This window comes from Arabidopsis lyrata (genome assembly GCF_000004255.2).
Source record: "Arabidopsis lyrata subsp. lyrata unplaced genomic scaffold ARALYscaffold_1, whole genome shotgun sequence".
NCBI classification, from domain to species: domain Eukaryota; kingdom Viridiplantae; phylum Streptophyta; class Magnoliopsida; order Brassicales; family Brassicaceae; genus Arabidopsis; species Arabidopsis lyrata.
This window is the reverse complement of record NW_003302555.1, coordinates 14003610-14022794: the sequence shown is the minus strand read 5'-3', so window position 1 is coordinate 14022794 and position 19185 is coordinate 14003610. Positions and strand designations below refer to the sequence as shown.

The following is a 19185-nucleotide window of genomic DNA, read 5'->3' as shown; positions in this document are numbered from 1 at the left end:
CAATAAGATCCATTCTAACCTAGCAAGCAAAACAATAATCAGTATCAGAGACGGAAAATGAATCCAATGACCAATGAAATGATATATTTTAAAGCTAGAGACGAATTATTTCATCCCAAAAGTTGAGTAAAATCATTGAAAACACACAATCTAACATCACAATCATTAGCTTAGAATCGCTCAGAATTATGATTAAAAATTACATAAATTCCTTTTCGCAACCCTAATGGACCAATTATTATACGAGAGGAAACTATATATTATTATCATATGTGAATAGAAAGAAAAAAAGTACCATTAAGATAAAACAAATCATCGGAAAAAATCAATAAACCCATTGAAATATTCTTGGGCCTTAATTAGGTTAGTGCCGACTCTAAATAGGTTCAATTTCATGATATTCATAAAGAGTCTGTGCGATTCGTATTCATAGATCTTTCTCCATCCAATCATGAATGGAGGCGATTCTATCCCAATTGATCTCTTTCTTGAGATATTCTCTAGATTACCTGCAAAGTCAACCGCTAGGTTTCGTTGCGTGTCGTTCGTCGTCCATATTTCACCGAGTTGTTCTTGACAAAGTTCTCGGCTCGTCCACGTCTCTTATTCGCCGCCGTACGAGACGGTGAGTACAGCTTCTTCTCGTTGCCTCAGTCTCAGAATCCATGTGAGAATAAGTTGTCTCCTATAGTAGCCGCCGATTTTCATATGAAGTTTTCTAAAGGCATAAGCGAATATGATTGTAGCTATGCCTCTGGTTTGATCTATTTTCATAATATGTGCATCCCAAGGGAGGATGAGGATACAAAGCGTGTGATATGTAACCCTACCACCGGACAGTATGTGATCTTACCTGAACTGAGAAAGCACTTCATGTCGTACAGCTATTTAGGGTTTGATCCAATAGACAAGGAATTCAAGGTATTGCTCATGAACACTAGTGGTTATATAGCTTATAATGATACAGATCATCATATTTTGACATTAGGAACTGGAAAAATGAGGTGGAGGAAGATCCAATGTCCTTTTAACCATGAGCCTTTGTGGGAAAGGATATGCATCAATGGGGTTTTGTATTACAAAGCTCACCAGTTTGATGGAAGGTCTTATGTAATAGTTTGCTTTGATGTTAGGTCTGAGAAATTCAAGTTCATTGAGGCAACATTTTGTAATATGTTTACTCAATTGATAAACTATAAGGGTAAATTAGGTGTGGTTAATTTGAAGAATGTTGATGATGGTACAAGTTTTAGGCATACCCTTGAGTTTCGTATGTGGGTTCTGGAGCATGTTGAGAAAATGGAATGGTCGGAATATGTCTACACTTTGTTGGATAGTAATGAAGCAGCTGATGATCTTGTTGTTGATCTTGTTGTTGTCGGGATGACTGCTACTGGTGATATTATTTTGTCGAAGATAGATACATGTGAACCGATTTATGTTTTTTTCTTCAATCCCGAAAGGAAAACTTTCCAAAGTGTTGAAATCCAAGGTTTTGGAGCTAATCGTGATTGCAGAGTTTACCCCTTTGTAGACTATGTAGATGATCTTAGCTTAAACCATGCAAAGCAACTCAAGTCAAGCCCAGTAAAGAAAGGCCTAAATGTCATTACAGAGACTCGAAAACCAAAACAACATCGACATAGATCTCGAGAAGTCTGCAACTCTACTCCTTCTGTGAAGGACAAGCAGCAGAATAAGTACAAATTATTATCACTATGTTGGCTTAGCTATTTTTTTTTTTTTTTGATCTTATATTTTTTAAAAAAATTTACTCAGATGTTATAGAAAAGTATGTTTATTATTAGAATATCATATATCTTTTAAAAATTACTCATATGTTTTGAACATTTGTGTAATTACAATTAACACCCTTCATTAGTTTTTTTTTTATTAATAATTTTTAATTTGTTTTTAATTAAAAATAATAAATAAAAATTTGATTATTCATGTCATTAATTCACATCACCAATCTCACACTCCTCAAACTCACGTTATTTCTCCTCTTTTCTTTTATTTTTTGTCTCCAAATCCAATAAAAGCTTTTAGATTTAATAATGTGCAACTAACTTGGGTACAACATTGACAGAGATCTTCAAATTGCAGGATTGGGCTGGATCTTCCTAGACCTCACAGCTACAACGCTTGCCATAGGGTCCCAAATCAAAAGCTTCGTCAGATCTACTCGCAACCTCGCTCACGAAAAAAGTCATCAAAAATCAAAACCCAAATCAAAGAGATCTATGGAATTCTACATGATTCGTTACAGGTTTGAGTTGAAATCAAAAATAGCTACTCTTTTACTTTGATTTTACATGTCTCTCGTTTAATCTTCCTCTCAATCGATCTATTTGGAGACATTTCTTCTTCTATCTATGTTTTGATTCATACGGTTTAGTTATCCTCCTATGTATCCCTCAAACATATTTTTACGAATCTTAATTTGATTGTTGTTATTTGACCAATAAATTTCATATTGTCTTCTCCAAAAAAATGTTACTTTCCGATCTGTATTATAAATCAGCCGTAAAGTGATGTAACTCAGCCGTAACATATAATTTACACAACTTTTCGTCTTCCCTGAATGATAACTCAGCCGTGACATGTAATTTACCGAACCTTTCATCTTCCCTGAAGCATATAACTCAGCTGTAACATATAATTTACACACATCTTTCGTCTTCCCTGGAGAATATAACTCAGCCGTGACATGTAAATTTACCGAACCTTTCGTCTTCCCTGGAACATATAACTCAGCCGTGACATGTAAATTGACCGAACTTTTCGTCTTTCCTTAAGCATATAACTCAGCCGTGACATGTAAATTTGCCGCGAAACAATAAGAGACGCAACATTTCGTCTTACTTTATCATCGAGCACCAACTTCACAAGTTTTTCGTGCGTTGTTTCCGCATCTATCTGCACAACTCTACACCCTCTTTCATCGGTGTTAAATACGTATTTGTGTTTCTATACCCAATTACCGGAACCGGATCAACCATATCGGGAGAAGGATGAAAGAAATTGAAGAAGAATGAGGAAGACGATGAGGAATTGGAAGTTCCGGTGATGTGAAAAACTCAGGTGAAGAAGACGAGTTGAAAAAATTTGGCCCTATTTTTTTGTCCTTTGATGATGATGACATGGAATGTTGCATCCACGTCATTTTTTAATTGATGAAGTGGCAAGTAAGCCGTTTACTGTCGTAACTCAACCAAAAATATTTAACTCAGCCGTGTCGTTTAATAAGTCGGCTGTCATTGCATGCTATTCTAGTAATTAATCTTTCGCTACTAAGTCAGCCGTAATAAGGCCGAGTTTTCCGTTAATCCAGCTCATTACGGCTGATTTATGACACTCGTAACGTCATCCCATAACTAAGCCGTCTTTGATAACTCAGCCAGCCGGAGAAAGTTAAGTCAGCCGTGTCGAAGCAATAACTCAGCAAAAATTTTGACAAATCAACCATCGGGTGAAAACTCAGCCGTAACTTAGGCTGGGTTATGCTCGAAAGTCAGCCATTTTATCATAATTCAGACAGATTTCAGTAAGTCAGCCGTAACTCCAGGCTGGGTTATACTCGTAAGTCAGCCGTTTGCTCATAACTCAGCCATTTTTCTTACATCAGCCGCAACATACCGTAACTCAGCCGTCACTGCCGCTATATCGCTTGACGGCTGAGTTTATTAATACACGTCAGCGATTTCTGACGTGGCGACGCGGCTTTGCTGACGTGGCAGTGTCATTCTTTGTAATTACGTTTTTTCTTGTAACGTTTAACAGGGGCACGCTGGGTATAAAAAATATACCTGAAATATGATAGTAAAAAAAAAAGATCTGTATATTTCTGGTAATTCCATATAAAATGTTCTGAGTAAAGTTTCCTATTTTTTATCTCTATGATTTTGTTGACTTAGCTATTTTTGTCTAAGAAAACAAAACAAAAAACAAGATTTATGGATTTTTGAAGTAGGACAAGCTTTTGATATACCTTGCGATGGGAGCATAATTTACACCATAAAAGGTTATTTTCTATAGTGATCTCTCTATCCATGGTTCACATCCAAACCAAACCAGCCTACCTGAGACACAGGTTCTTCGTCGCGTCGACAGCTTATACTGTGACAGATGAGCGTCTTCATTTAGCCGACCCTAGCACTAGCAGGCAAGTTTTTCCAACTTTGGTTCACAAGAAAACTCCCATGATATTTGTGAGCTTTATTTCTTCATTAAATATCAAGATTCATATCTTTAACATGAATATTAGTGAGCGTTCTTTGTCCGTGGTTAATACTTAACAATTATTCTCTGCTATGGGATATGAGACGTGAGCTTCTTTCTTTTTGCATGCATTTGATCCAATGTGGACTCCCAAAGATACTTTGATTAACAACTAATCATGAGAAACACAGGTTAACTAAAAATAACCAAGACCTAGTTTCAGAAAACACAAAATGGCTGTGGTAAGACGTTTCTTGGCTGCAAAGAAGATTATTGGTGGCTCTGTAGCGGAACTGAGGAAAGAAAATTCAGCAATATTAGGGTTTCTTGCAGTGTACGTCAGGTAAAACCAAAAGAAGAAGAAGAAGAAGAGACGCAATTTTGAAGATGGTTGCCCTCTGTTACATGGCGATTTCTATCACTTGACTCTTCCTGAGAATTTAACCTTTACCTATTCTTCCTAGAGCTGATGTGAACGTTCATCTTTAGTATCACTGTTGCCTCCGTTCCTCTTTTGATGAGCTGCTTTAGGTTTCTTAGGCCTTCCAGTTTAATTAAATATACTTGTTACTGAATATAGCCATAGAACAAATGCAAAAGTTCCAACAACCATTGAGATTTTAAGTACAGAGTCTCTGTCACCACTAAGACACAAAATCTTATTTGTCCGCAGCAAAATCATTTTGGGCACATTCACAATAACTAAAAACCGTGCGAGATCAACAAGTGATCTCTTTTTTGAATAGTTGGCTAGTCAATGTTCCCAACCAAACATGCAAGGAGTGGAAGTACCATCAAAATATATTTTGGACAAGCACTTGAAATTTAGGTTTGAGTTCTTCCCCAATTCAATTTTGGAAATTTAGTGTGTTTAGAAATAATAACAGAATTTGGAGAGTATCAAGCAAAATCATAATTGACAATGTAAAGGGGCTTGCAACATTCGATCATCAGAAATTCATAATTCAGAAGAATCGGTCAGAGATAATGAAATATTTAGATGGTTAAAGCCCATGCTTCCTGGGCCAAGGTTAGTGCCGACCAAGAATGAAATCTAATTAGGTCGAACTTTAAGAGATTTCACATTTGTATTCTTATCTCTCTCTCTCTTTCTCTGTCCGATAATAAGCAACTACAACGACGATCATGAATAGAGAAGCAAACTCAGATTCCATCCCTAATGATCTCATTCCTGACATACTCTCGAGATTGCCTGCAAAGTCAATCGTTAGGTTTCGTTGCCTGTCGAAGTTATGGGAGTCCATTATTTGCCGTCAAGATTTCATCGAGTTGTTCCACACAAGGTCCTCATCTAATCCACGTCTCTTAATTGGGGTCGAAAAAGGTGGTGAGTGGAGCTTCTTCTCCTCTCCTCAGCCTCAGAGTCATTATGAGAAGTCGTCTCTTGTAGTAGCCGCCGATTTTCATATGAAGTTTTCTCAAGTAAGAATGACTTACTATTGTAGCTATGCTTCTGGTTTGATCTATTTCCCTGATTTTCGGATCTCAAAAGATGGGTTTGATAAAGTGATATGTAACCCTAGCACGGGGCAATCTGCGATCTTACCTCCTGACCTGACAAGAACGTTCAGAAACTTCAGTGGCCTTTTAGGGTTTGATCCGATTGGCAAGCAATTCAAAGTTTTGGTCTTTAACGATAGAACCGATGATGAATTCATTTATCATATTCTGACATTAGGAACTGAAAATGTGAGCTGGAGGGAGATCATATGTCCCTTAACTTATGGTTTTCGTTGGGAAAAGATATGCATCAATGGGGTTTTGTATTACATAGCTTCTGACCCTGATGAAGAGGATGAAAAGATAGGTTGCTTTGATGTTAGGTTGGAGAAATTCAAGTTTTTATATGTATCTCCCAATCTGATAAACTATAAACTGATAAACTATAAGGGTAAATTAGGTTTGATTAATTTAGACTATGCTTACGATGGTGGATTTCCCCTTGAGTTACGTATGCGGGTTCTAGAGGATGTCGAGAAACAGGAATGGACTACATATGTCTACACTTTGATGGCTGAGAATAAAGCCGTCATGGTTAACAACAATCTTTCCGTTGTTGGGGCAACTGCTTCAGGTGAAATTGTTTTGGCGAAGGATAATGCATATAAACCTTTTTATGTTTTCTACTTTAACCCCGAAAGGAACACTCTCCGAAGTGTTGAGATTCAAGGTGTTAGAGAAGAGGAAGAATGGTTTGGCGATCATAGAGTTTATTACTTTGTAGACCATGTAGAGAATCTTAGATTTGATGTTATGAAGACTACATCTGCTGCAACATCTTTAGGCCCACCAGAATAGAGCACATCAACATCATCTAGAGAAGATCATCAAGTGAGGACCGTTGCTCACCTGGAACAAGATCGTCGTAGATTTGAGAGTATTAACAAATTTGATGCATTGTGTCTTTTAGAAGATGATTGAAACTTAAATGTGTTAGAACCTGATTGCTTAACTTACTCCTCAAGTCAGCTGATGCAAGTTGTATTTGTATTCTCTCTCTATAGTTGTATTCGTTATATCAAAAAAATGTTCTTGCTTTTCTTGATTTCAATGTTCATTTCTTAATTACGTTTCTACTATTTCAGAAGTACTAGCTAGAGTCTATAGTCACTATGGAAAATACGATGTGGTGTCAACGCTTTTGAAAAAGTAACAACGGTTCTTGACGAATTGCTTGAAATTGCTTAATCAGGATTTCCAAAAAGTTAGTCAAATTGTCTGCATTCACCCTGCAAACTATGGCTTGGTGTTTATCACCGAAATTGAGAAATACATATATTGAGTTGCAAAATAGCTCAAGAATTTCATAGATGGAAAATATAAAGTCAACTTTCAGAAAACCAACTATTTATTTATTTATATCAAGCATAATGTTCATAGACTAGAAGGAAATAGGTTTTCCTCAATCTTAACAAGGTCTTTTAATTAAAAGGATATATTTACAGCATCAACAAGATTATTTACTACTCCCTCTGTATTTGAAAAAATGTCGTTTCAACTGTTTTTGGGTGAATTAAGAAAGGGCACAGAATTACAAAACTAACCTTATGAGAAACGATTATTTACAATTATATTTTTGGTATATGTAGTTTTGGTAATTTAGACTGATTAATTATGATCAATTAATTGGGGGTAATTTAGGAAATTTTATGCAAAAGTTGTTAAAATGACAACTAATTAAAAACACAGAAAAAAAGGCTAGAACGACATTTATTCAAATACGGAGGGAGTATAGTATTCGGATGCTGCCCAATGTTTCTTTGTAACTCTACTGGATATTGAAAGCGAAGTGGCGCTTGGTCCATGCACCATTCTCCTCCATGTACCTCTCAAAGAGCATCACTTCCTTGGTGCGTTTCACAACCAATGCTGTCGTACTTGTTGTTCCAAAGCGTTGGCTTCGAAGCTGAATCGAAATGGGAAAAAAGGAGATTTATTAAGGGATATAGTGAGGATCATAAAATCAGTAGATCAATATCTTACCTTTTCAGAAGGATGCTCATCTCAAGTTTGGAGAAACACCGCGTCTCTTCCTCCTGCAGCATCATACATAAACCTCCCAGCAATCCCCTGCATCTGTGGTTTTTCATTGTTTCCCAAATCAACAATCATCTGGCTAAAAAGGCCTCTTAGGCGTGAATCCTGCATGATACCCAAAAAAAAAAAAAAAACAGATGATTTGATTATAGACATAGAAAAGAAACTATACAAAAACATTTGCAAAATGGTTATAACAACTCTACTCTATTACAAGACACTTGTACATTAAATTACCCTGGAAGATTCTGTGGAATCTAGGCCCTCGTAAGAAGAAAGTGTATGCACACCAAACGGAACGGTCTCTATTATGACATCCGACTTAGTATCCAAGGGTTTCAGGATATGAACCATTGAACTCGAAGTCATGTCTGCAACGATAAGACTATAGACATGCCTTTCATTACTCTTCTTTTCATGCAGTCTCAGTTCGTTGGCAAACTGGTCTGGACTCATGCTGCCCTGTAATCAAAAGCAATCCCGTGATCAGAGATCGAAAGAGTTGGGATATAAATGAAGAGAAGAAAAGCAAACCTCCAAGAAACGAACGGGATACAACTCCAAGCCGCCGTTTGCCTTAACGCGGTCTAACAACAACGATGTATTCACGAGAAAAGCGACTCTGAGCCTCGTTTAGTAATACCAAACCACGTTCCGTTGTTAGCTTTGCACCGACCACTCAAAATCTGGCCGTTTCGACTCCAAGATGCCCCACTTATGACCCTATTAATCACTCATATAAAGAAAAGAAAAGAAAAAAAAAGTATTTAACAACAATGTCTGATGCACAAAATTAAAACCAAAAATGTCTGAATCTTATACTTGCCTGTTTTCCCAATTGTCTCTGTTCATCAGCAGCGTGAGTTGGTTGTTGTTTCCCTCTGTCCAGTTGAATGCTACGATCCCCATTTTTGTTTTTGAAAGAATATTATAAGTTTTTGCTATTTGATCTCTTGCTCTGTGTTGTTTTGTTGTAGTGATTTGTGTTGTGACCCCCTCTCTGTTTTTATAGCCGAGAGATGAGTCTCTCTGCTCTACTTTTTCCTTTGCTTCTTCTCCCAACTACCCCACGCTCTTAAGAGATTCTTTATCCATTTTTGTATATAGCTTTTGTTGTTTTCTGTCACCATCATACTCGTCCTTCATTCAGTAACCACTAGAAGCCGTGTCTATGTGATGCAATTTACTTTTATAGATTCATGTATGTAAACCCACAAAAGTGGCTTCTAGTAGCTCAATGTGACATACTAAGTACAATGGAAGACACTTTGTTTCAACATTTCTCAAATTGTTCCACATTCCACTTTGTTTCAACATGTCTATGTGGGAATCATTTAGAATTAATTTTTACTATACTAAGAAAATACAAGAAGTGGTTTCTGGTAGCACACAAGTTTAAAACCCAAATCCAACTATTATTTGGTCTTAGCTAGCCTTGGTAGTCCGATTCTAGTGGCTCTAGCTAGTGCTGATTGAGTAAGGAGGAGTCATTTGTATGTGGAACAATGTAGAAAATACTTTTACTAATCTGAGACAAAGTGAAATGAAGACGTTACTTGAGAAAACACAAAGGAGGTGATGAGGTGGCAGCTAGGGCCAGTTTTGATTGTTGTATGATTGATTTTATATATGTTCAAATTGGTTTTAGTCATGCTCTATTATTTTTAGGATGATTATATAGTGTTTGCTTAGTTGGTGCCTTATTGGGATTATGCTAATGTCATACTAAAATGTCTTAACCATATTGTTACTACAAAAAAATTAAATCAGACACATTCATGAATTTTTTAAAAAAAAAATTTGTCACCCTAGCTCCCATAGAGGAAAGACCAGAGATGATCTTACCAAGACCCATAATCAAATAGATAATAAATCGACCAGAATGGTCCCTAGGAGAAGTAACAAAGCAGTAACTCAATATATTAAACTGAGGCATGAAAAGAAACAGGGAAGCCAATTCATCAGCTCTCAAAATAAAACGAGAAGACTCATTTTACAGAATTGAGATTGATGATGTGACACGTTGCTGTGTCTAAGTGTATAAGAATCTGATGTGTAGGTTTAACATGAGGACAGAACAACTCGTATAATTAGAGGAATGATTGATTTTATTATATATGAAGTTAATCATAATGCATTGGAACATGATATTTAGAAAATGCATCAAATATGTTTGAATGAATTGCCTAAGAGAAACTTAAATCCACCTCCTTCGCCATTGTAAGTCCCTGTGAAGACTCTTGGACTCGTCCTTTTTGTGAAGTCTCTTTGACTGGTTTAAGGAATCAGTTAGTGAGTGAGTGCGATGATTCAGAATCATATATTGACTCAAAATAATCAAACAATGAGATAGTTTACCTTGTTGTATCAATGACTTCCATAATTGTAGTTAGATAGGAGATGTGTTGGTCATCAGAAGCTACATTCACCTTTGTCTGCTCATCCTCCTCAATAGAGAAATAGGAGGGCGTAAACTTATAGAAGTCTTCGGACCAACATTCGGTTGTCCCCAAAACTCCCCAACTGTCAGCTTCCAAGTCGTACACATGAAGCACCATATTATTCTCCAACACCACTAGACACTTGCCGTCATATGCAACTACGTACCAACATTTAAGCCATGTTTTCTCCATTGATACATTCTTGATCTGCCTTTCGAGTGCCCACTTGTGATTCCCGAGCAGTGTGTAGATTGAGATTTCTTTTATCGTCCCAGATATCAAGGTCAGGGGGTTGATCTTATCTTTTGCTGCGAAAAGCACCTTCGTATCCGGTTTTGGATGGAAGCTAGAAGGAATCAGTCGTGCTTGCTCTGTCTCGGGATTGAATGCTATTAGGCTCCAGTCGTTTCTCAACCAGTGAAGATTGCCATCTACGTAAACATGGCTCATCCGCGTCTTGAGACCACTTTTGGAGCTAGTCTTTAGGGTCGTTTTTGATAACCTCCAAGAATCTCTGTCGCTGATTTCGAATATGTACTTCGTTTCCATCTCAAGTATGCAGACGATCTTGAATCTCTTGGTGGTTCGATATGGATCTACCACGAAACCAACGCACATCGCTCTCTCTGTACGAACAAGTGGACTATTGGGGTCATAAGGATCATCTTTTTTGACACCACCAACTATGTGAGGCAGGAGCTTTGAACCAGAGTGATTCAGGATTCGAAACTTCTTTGTCAAGGGATTTGCGACGAAGAGATGACCAATGTATAGTAGGAGAAGGCCGGAGCATGAGCCAAAAATGTAACATTGCTCGTTGATGAACTCTGCTCTGTATTCTAGTGACACATAATCACATGAAGAGACCAAAGGCTGGCAGAAGACGAGAGATCTGTCAGAGCTCGAAAGGTTAATCAAATTGGATCTGACCCATGAATGGTATTGAGGTCCAAATCTTGGGTCAGTTAAATACGATTTGATAGATTTGTTTGTACATCGCATCATTGCCATGGATTTGGGATCCATTCTAAAAGGAATCTCGTCAATAAGATGCAAAGGTAAGCCATTCATGATCATAGTTGAAAGATTTTTTTGCTTGTTGATACGATTATTTTTGTTTGTTAATTTCAGTTATTACTAATGAGGTTTTAAATAGAGAACAAAATATAATTTAATGATCAATTCAAGAGACAATCTCACCAATATAAGAAAATCAAAATTACCAATTTTAATTAAATTTTGATGGATTTTAACATATGATTTAAAACTCTAGATAGTCTTTGATGAAATAATGAAGATATAAAATATTATATATAGTTTTCTTATCAACTAAGCTATTATATAGTTACTTATTTCAACAAAAGGTCAAAAATATAACATCCACTAATAAGAAATATTTCTTAAATTCTAAATTTATTTCTTTAAAATCTTTTGAAAATTAATGATTAAATAACAATGGATTAAAGTTAAAGGTGAAATTCTATCAAAGTTGATTTTAATATTTCACAATACATAATTGGATAACACTCCCAAAATCTCCAACATGTGAATATGGCACGTCATTGGTTGTGATAATTTTTATTACGGTCAAACTCTCTAGATATTAGGATTTGCCTCTCTCTCTCTCTCTCTCTCTCTCTGACCATTATGTTTGATTATTTTTGAGTCAATATATTATTCTGAATCATCGCACTCACTCACTAAATGAAACCCAAATGATTAGAACAAGTTAGACTTGCAAGAAATCCGATTTGTCTCTGTTCATGAGGAACAAGAATTGTTTGCCGCTCCATTCTACTATTGACGCGGAATGCTTTAGGGATCAGCGTGCCACTAGATTGATCAACTACAAGGGTAAATTAGGTGGGATTGATTTGACGTATGATGAGGCTGATGCCATTGTGTTGAGTATGTCGGTTCTAGAGGATGTCGAGAAAGAGGAATGGTCGAAATATGTCTACACTTTGCCTCACAATGACATTGGTGTCTACAATGTTTTTGTCGTTGGTATGACGGCTAGAGGTGAAATTGTTTTGGCGGAGAAGTATACATCAAAACCATTTTATGTTTTGTACTTCAATCCGGAAAAGAACACTCTCCAAAGTGTTGAAATCCAAGGTGTTGGACCTAACGGTGAAGCGTTTGAGACTGATTGTAGAGTTTACGCCTTTGTAGACCATGTAGAGGATCTTAGTGTTCACTCTCATATCGAGCATCACAGTGAAGGCTATGGCTATGGAGATGGAGATGGATATGAAGATGAATATGAATATGATGAAGAAGATGAGAGTTAGGTAAAGGCCTGTGGATAGCTGAATCGATGTCCTTTTAGACTTTTTTGATTAATCACGTTTTCATATATTTTAAAAAAATGAATATATTTGATGTGGTTGCTTCTTTTGGGGGTCAAATGTGGTGTCTGATAAAAGTGGTCACAGTTCTCGTGAAAGAATAAGAGAGAGAGATTCACAATTATATATTTATAACAAGCTGCAAGTTTCTTGGAGCAAGTAACTAAGCTCTTTCAAGTTGCTGCTTTAGCAGGAGAGGAGAGTTTTCCAAGGACAACAACGGAATCACCAATTTCAATTGTTTTGCCTATTCCATCGCCGAATCCATCTTTCCAAACCATGTTCTGCCCAAAGTATATCTGCATCATTTTCAGATATACCATTCAAAACTCTCATACTCATTTGTTATGACGATAAACGGAACCACGATCTTTCTTTACCTTTCCCTGTGGTTTCCTCCTTGGCTGTAAAACTTTGTCTGACCTGAAATTCCTCAGAGTCTCAATCGGCTCTTGACCTCCAATACCAGTTTCTTGATTAATCGTTGGTACCTGATCATGGACAAATTAAAAACCTCATCCTTAAAAGAACAAACCAAACAAAAAAAGATTCATGGAGTTTTGACAAGATTTTGATATACCTTGCAACGGGAGCATAGTTTCACACCGTGAAAGGTGAAACCGTTTATAAGGATCTCTGTCCATAAGTCTTCAGCAAATGGTTCACATCCATCAACAAAGATGCTGTAACATTTCCCAGTGACAGTTATCAAGTGTTGTTACAAAGGAATAAAAACACTGTGGTCTTTCCTTTACACATACTTGGGTCTAAATCGGTTGATTGGTACAGGCTCCTTGAGAAGCTTATTCAGGGAATCAAGCGAACCCTGGAAATAGCACGAGACTATTTAGAGCAGAACCGAAAGAAAGAAATCGAACTTGATCCTCTGACCTGTGATATAAGCAAGAATGGATACATATCCGAGAACATCGCAATGTGACCAGGAGCATAATTTGGATCCACAGGCCTAGTCTCAGAGGCTGCAATATAAAAAGCAAAGATGTGGCTCGTGATTAAACATGCACCGCCAAAATCTTTCACAGGAATCAAGCTGTATGATTAAGACAGGAAAAAGTTTATAAAACCTGAATCAAAACGAACAAGTCGACAAGGCTTCCCAACAAAGTTTGTAAACCACTGAGATGCTTCTTCTCCTTCATCTAGTGCGGAGCCAGACCACTCCCAAACTGAGACACCGTCTGCTATTTTGTCGGGTTTAGCTAGGGAGACCTTAAGGGCATCCATACCAGGAGCTCTCACCACTGCAAACACACCCAAAACATGAGAAAAAAAAAGACCATCTTCATAAATGAAAAGTCAGTTGAAAAAGAAGACATAAAAACAATCTGACCCATGTTAGAGCTCTTCTCAGGCTCCCAGTCTTCTCCAAACGCATGCTCAGGCATCTCTACTCCAATCAACGAAAGCTTGGGTTCCACTCTTTGAGTCAATCCTCTTCCTTTAGAGTTCACAATCAACCAGTTTCGATCCCATCGAAATCCTAAACAACCAAGACCCCAAAAAAAAAACTTAGCTTTTCTACTTTCCCCACCGACAAATCACACTAAAATATGACAAACTTCATCAAACTGTTTTGAATTACTTCACACTAAATCATTCACATTCCAAGTCTTATACACTTTTATTTTAGAGCATCATTGCAGGACAGCCCAAAAATTAATTTTTTCCACTTGATATCTTCCAAGAACTTAAACCCACAAGAAGAAATAGCTCTAATATGAAACCCAAGAAGTAAAAATCGAAAAAAGGGAAATTTTTCTCGGAAATGGAAGAGGGAACTAGTTTCTGTTAATACCGGTGGGACTGAGAGCTGCCTGAGACAAAGAAATTCCTTTACATGATTTGATCGGATAAACGAACAAAGACGATACTCTCGCAGCAACTTCACTTGCCGGCGACGGTAACAACGACGGCGACAAAGCATTCTCCATCTCTTCTTTTTGGCGTTGACTCCTCCCGACGAACATAATCTTACATTTATTAGAATTTCATATATGACCCCATATTTATTACATTCTTTGATTAAAGCCTCAAACTTTTTTTTATGACAAAAAGATCCTTACTGTTACATTTACCCAACCAATTCATTTCTCTGTAATTTAACAGATGACCAAAGAGATCTTTGTTGTTCCCACTTTCAAAACCTTAATGCATATATCTTATCTACAAGAATGAAAAGAGTCAATAAAAATGACCCCAAAAGAAGTATTTTTCAAGATTAAACAAAGAAAAATTCCATCTTTAGCTCTTTATAATGACTTTTCCTTGAGGGTTAATTATAAATTTAAGCTGCAGAAGTTAATCTCAGCTGTTGCTGTTGAGATTCACCGGTCATTGGATCGGTTGTGTTTTGGCTCTCCAATGGCATGTACTGAGACATAATCGCCATGATTTCTGAATCCATATAAGACTGCATTTTGGTTTTGACACACACAAAATAATGATCATTAGATAGATTCATGATGGTGATGATGAGTTTGAAGATTAATTAAAGAGAAGAAAAAAATGTTTGGAAAGCATACCCTGAGACGATACTTGTAGAATACGTAACCACCTACACATACGCTTGCAACTGCAGCTAGAATCACAAACGTAAAGAACCATCCGATTCTTGATCCGCTTCTCTCTGCGAGAAATTAAACGAAAGAAACAAGAAATGAGAATATGAGTCTTGGATTGTGTCAAAAGAATCTGACAAAGTTTAGATCTTTATTGTTAGTTTCTTGACACTTACCGATACAAGTGTCTTGTTCTTTCATGTAGAGACGATTTCCAGAGCATTTGCATTCAAAGCCTCCCCATTTGTTCTTACAGTTGCATCCATCACATTGACAAGCTGATTGCTCCTTACATTCATCAATGTCTATAGTAGTAGATATAAACAAGATGAATCAGTTAAAGAAAACATGGTGAGAAATTTTGAAGTCTAGAGAAAATAAAAAGTTTTCACCTTCACATTTAAGACCATCTCCTTTAAAGCCTGGAGGGCAGCGACATCCCGATGTCTCCAAGTTCTGAACTCAACAATTGGAGAAAATTTGTCAAAAATGAGCAACTTATGGCATTGTTACTGAAAAAGCCAAAACATAGTAGAGTCACTTAACCGAGCAAGCGGAGAAAGTAAAGTCCTTTTTGGTTTCAGACCAGCAACCTCCTTGATTAATCGAGCATCTGGCAGGGCCATAAGCTGTTATAACATTCAACCAAAGATGACTTATTTTTCAAAACAGAACACAAAATGTTTATAATGAAATTTTCTACAAGATATAGATGTTAGTAGTTCAAGATCATACGTTCACATGAGGTATAGCCATCTCCTTTATACTGCACACCATTCACAACAGGGCATTCACAGACTCTTCCCCTAAATGTGTCCTGAAATAATCCATTTTCAGGTGTAAGACTAACCAAATAGCTATGAAAAAGTAGTCCATGAAGTTCATCGGTTATAATCAAGTACCTTGCAAGCTGTTACATTAGACTTCATGTCCTGCCAACACCCTCCATTTGCTTCGAGACATTCGTTTGTTTCGATATCTGTTTCAACAGTGTAAAGAAGAGTTCTTTAGTACATTCTATTACCACGAGAAGATCAGCTTAAAGGGAATTGATTTAACCTCCACTTAGACAGATTCCCGGTTCAGTTCTTTCCTTAAATCCTGAACATATAGCCTTTAGTACCGCATTTCTCTCGAGTTTACCTGAGAAATGAATCAGATTATAAACTTAAGCATCTTTAACTTTTCGGTAACAGACTGAGTTCTAGTTTCTAAACAAACATGTTACAATGAGATGGAATGAAACAAACCGCGGTATTGAGCATTGTTGACGATCAATGTTGGCAAGATTGTGACATCCCCGCGGTCACCTTGTCCTACCTATAAGTAAGAAAGAAGAAAAATCTCAGTGAATCGGTTTCAAAGACGTAAAATATATACGAATTCAAGAAGAAAACCAAGACCTGAAGCGCTTGCTCAGCTTTCAAAACTTCATTCTCCACATCAGCATCAGGATCACCAATACATTTCTTGATCTTGTCAAGTGGCAAACCTGAGAATAAGAGAAAAATCAAGACGCTGAATGTGAAAAAAAGGTGCGAAAAACGATTGTGATGTCACTTACCAAGAGATTCAACAACTTTCTCAGCACATTCTTTGCTATACTTCTTCTCCTTCATTGAACACCTAATGTGAAAATCAGTAACATAGTCCCACCAAACCCAAGACCGGTTATTCTCTTTTGCTACTCTATGAACACATAACTGTCTCAGATTCTCGAAAACAATGTCTTTGCCATCGTATCCATCTCCAAAGTCTTGTTCAGGGTCAGGTGCACAATACCTCCCTTGGTTGATACACTGAGACTTACATTGATTGCTAGAAACATAATCTTTAGGACAAAACCATGTAATGTAATGAGGTGTGAACAAAGAGTATCCTCCTTTTTCAAGAATCTGCGCATGCCCTTTGAAGTTCTTGACAAAATTCATCTGCTCATCGCACCGCGCACCACACTCATCATTCGTGTTAGTCCATAACTCATACTCAACTCTCTCATCCGGATGAGGTAATGACTCACTCCAGTCTATCTTCAGGACTACTTCCTCGCCTTTTTTAAGAGCTTGCTTGAGTGTATTGGCGAAAGAAAAGTCGATTAAAGCCGAAGGAATGTTGAGTTTCTCTATAAAGTCATCAGCTTCTTTGGATTCCTCAGGTGAATCCATAGTTATCAATGGCTCATCAACGTTATCAGCTACTAAAACTGCTGCTGCACCGGATTGTTGACCGTTCCATACCTTTAATGCAAAGTAGCACTCTAATGCAAAACAAAACAACGAATCAAAACCAAATATTTACCATTTCTAATTCTTCAATCATAAATAGCTTTATGTCACATATGTAAATAACAGAACTTTCTATATCTACACAGAAATATGGAACATATCAAATTGAAAGACTTGTCACAATCTCAATTACTTAAATTAGATAAAGCTTTTGAGTTCTTCTACAAACTAAATTGAGACTGAGACAAGTCCGGTATACCAGAAATTTGGAACATTACCAAATTTGCATTAATATTTGGATCAAAAGGAGATTGAAAGATGTAAAATAAGACTTAAAAAGAGATAGCTTTAAAGGTCTTCTCCAATTAAATTGAGATTGAGACAAGTCTCCTATGTAAATGACAAAACTTTCTATAATTTTGGATGATTGTCTAACTTGCAGAGGAATTTGGATCAAAAAGGAGACTGAAAGATGTAAAACTAAGACTTAAAAGAGAAAGCTTTTGGATTAATTATACAACAAAAATTTCATGTAAATGATAAAACTTTCTATTTCTGACCAAAAACTTGCAACTTGAAACATAATCTAATTTGCAGAAGCAATTTGAATGAAACAGTTACCTCCACGATCGATGATTAAAATGGTAGGACGAGGGAATTTGGGTTTGAAAGTTTTGTCAAAAGAGTCACATCCATATGCTCCTTGACCAGCGTAAACAACGGAACCGATCATGTAACCACCGTAATTAGGAACACCGAAGTTAGCAATGGCTGCATCGTGTTTAGACCGCATTGCCAAAGGGTTTAGAATCGTCACACTGCTCTTCTCCACGATGAATCTCCCGAAAACTCCGTTGACCACCATAGTCAACGCTAGAAACAGAGCCAAGATGGCTCCTTTATGAATCAAAGTCATAGTTTCTGATCAGAGAAAAAAACAGAGTTTGAAAACTTGGGCTTCGAATTTCTTTTGTGGGTTTTACGTTTGTTGCGTGAGAAAGTGTAAGCAAGTTAAAAAGTAATGATTTTTTTGAATTTTTTCTGTAAATTTTCCAGAGAAAATGAGATCTTAAACAGAGTTAGATGATTCAAACTTCTTCATTTCGATGAAAACTTTGCTTAAGATGAGAAAAGAATTGTGTTTGAGAGAAAAATGAATGTCTCTGTTTTCGATTTCTGGAGAAAAAGAGATGTGAGCGTAAAGTAAACGGGAGAGAAGATGACTTGATGACAGAGTCAGCGGAACTAACCATGTCTCTGCAACTACTGATTCAACAAACTTCTCTCTTTGTCATTTTTTTTTTTTCTAAATTGTTTAGAAGAAAGAAAAAATTATTTAACGTTTTCTTCGAATGTAAGGCAATCGTGAGAACCTATCATTTATTCAAAGTTCTAATCTTGAAGCTTAATCAAGTGGCAAAACGTTAAAAAGGTATGGGTGGCTTAAGTTTAAGTCCACAAGTTTCAATTTTTATCCGGACACTTTATATGTGAATCTAGTTACAAAATCATACTCTACCACAATAAGTAAAGTTTAAATAGTTTTAAATGTATAATGATCACAAAGATAAAGACAATGCTTACTTCATTGACTTTTAAAATGCAAAGTCTATTAAAGTACCATTTGGGTTAAGGTAGAATCATCCAAACGACGATGTGACAATTACTAGGAGACATGAATAGTTGCTTAATCAACATTGATTATTTAATGAGATATCCAACCTAATTGATAACTTTACCAATATATTTAAGGCAGACCAAGAATATGATGTGTTTTTTTAATAGATCATGATGTGTTTATTTTAATATA

The 19185-nt window shown here is 36.7% G+C and overlaps 4 protein-coding genes and 3 pseudogenes across 4 annotated transcripts; 3 read left to right on the top strand and 4 right to left on the bottom strand.

The window, feature by feature from the left end:
* Positions 1–330: 330 nt before the first annotated feature.
* Positions 331–2275, top strand: LOC110224392 (annotated as a pseudogene).
* A 2859-nt stretch (positions 2276–5134) lies between these two features.
* On the top strand, positions 5135–6779 carry LOC9326978 (F-box protein At1g31080). The gene has a single exon (XM_021010757.1). It carries the CDS (start codon positions 5368–5370, stop codon positions 6538–6540), a length of 1173 nt encoding a protein of 390 aa, XP_020866416.1. The 5' UTR covers positions 5135–5367; the 3' UTR covers positions 6541–6779.
* Positions 6780–7478: 699 nt separating this feature from the next.
* On the bottom strand, positions 7479–9029 carry LOC9329716 (annotated as a pseudogene).
* A 1258-nt stretch (positions 9030–10287) lies between these two features.
* Positions 10288–11486, bottom strand: LOC110224552 (annotated as a pseudogene).
* Positions 11487–11593: 107 nt separating this feature from the next.
* Positions 11594–12514, top strand: LOC9326977 (F-box protein At3g57590). The gene has a single exon (XM_002893608.2). The coding sequence runs from the start codon at positions 11984–11986 to the stop codon at positions 12512–12514; it is 531 nt and encodes a 176-aa protein (XP_002893654.2). The 5' UTR covers positions 11594–11983.
* Positions 12515–12617: 103 nt separating this feature from the next.
* Positions 12618–14582, bottom strand: LOC9326976 (mitochondrial amidoxime reducing component 2). The gene is made up of 8 exons (XM_021012960.1): positions 14388–14582; positions 13923–14072; positions 13657–13833; positions 13463–13551; positions 13333–13397; positions 13152–13254; positions 12952–13062; positions 12618–12870 (listed from the first exon to the last, which is right to left on the bottom strand). The coding sequence occupies exons 1-8, from the start codon at positions 14557–14559 to the stop codon at positions 12745–12747; spliced, it is 993 nt and encodes a 330-aa protein (XP_020868619.1). The 5' UTR covers positions 14560–14582; the 3' UTR covers positions 12618–12744.
* On the bottom strand, positions 12625–18671 carry LOC9326975 (vacuolar-sorting receptor 6). Its single transcript, XM_002890867.2, has 19 exons — positions 17997–18671; positions 16715–17407; positions 16554–16642; positions 16401–16470; positions 16210–16293; positions 16053–16129; positions 15886–15967; positions 15697–15779; positions 15543–15606; positions 15327–15455; positions 15115–15218; positions 14388–15002; positions 13923–14072; positions 13657–13833; positions 13463–13551; positions 13333–13397; positions 13152–13254; positions 12952–13062; positions 12625–12870 (listed from the first exon to the last, which is right to left on the bottom strand). The coding sequence occupies exons 1-12, from the start codon at positions 18289–18291 to the stop codon at positions 14877–14879; spliced, it is 1896 nt and encodes a 631-aa protein (XP_002890913.1). The 5' UTR covers positions 18292–18671; the 3' UTR covers positions 12625–12870; positions 12952–13062; positions 13152–13254; positions 13333–13397; positions 13463–13551; positions 13657–13833; positions 13923–14072; positions 14388–14876.
* Positions 18672–19185: the final 514 nt, after the last annotated feature.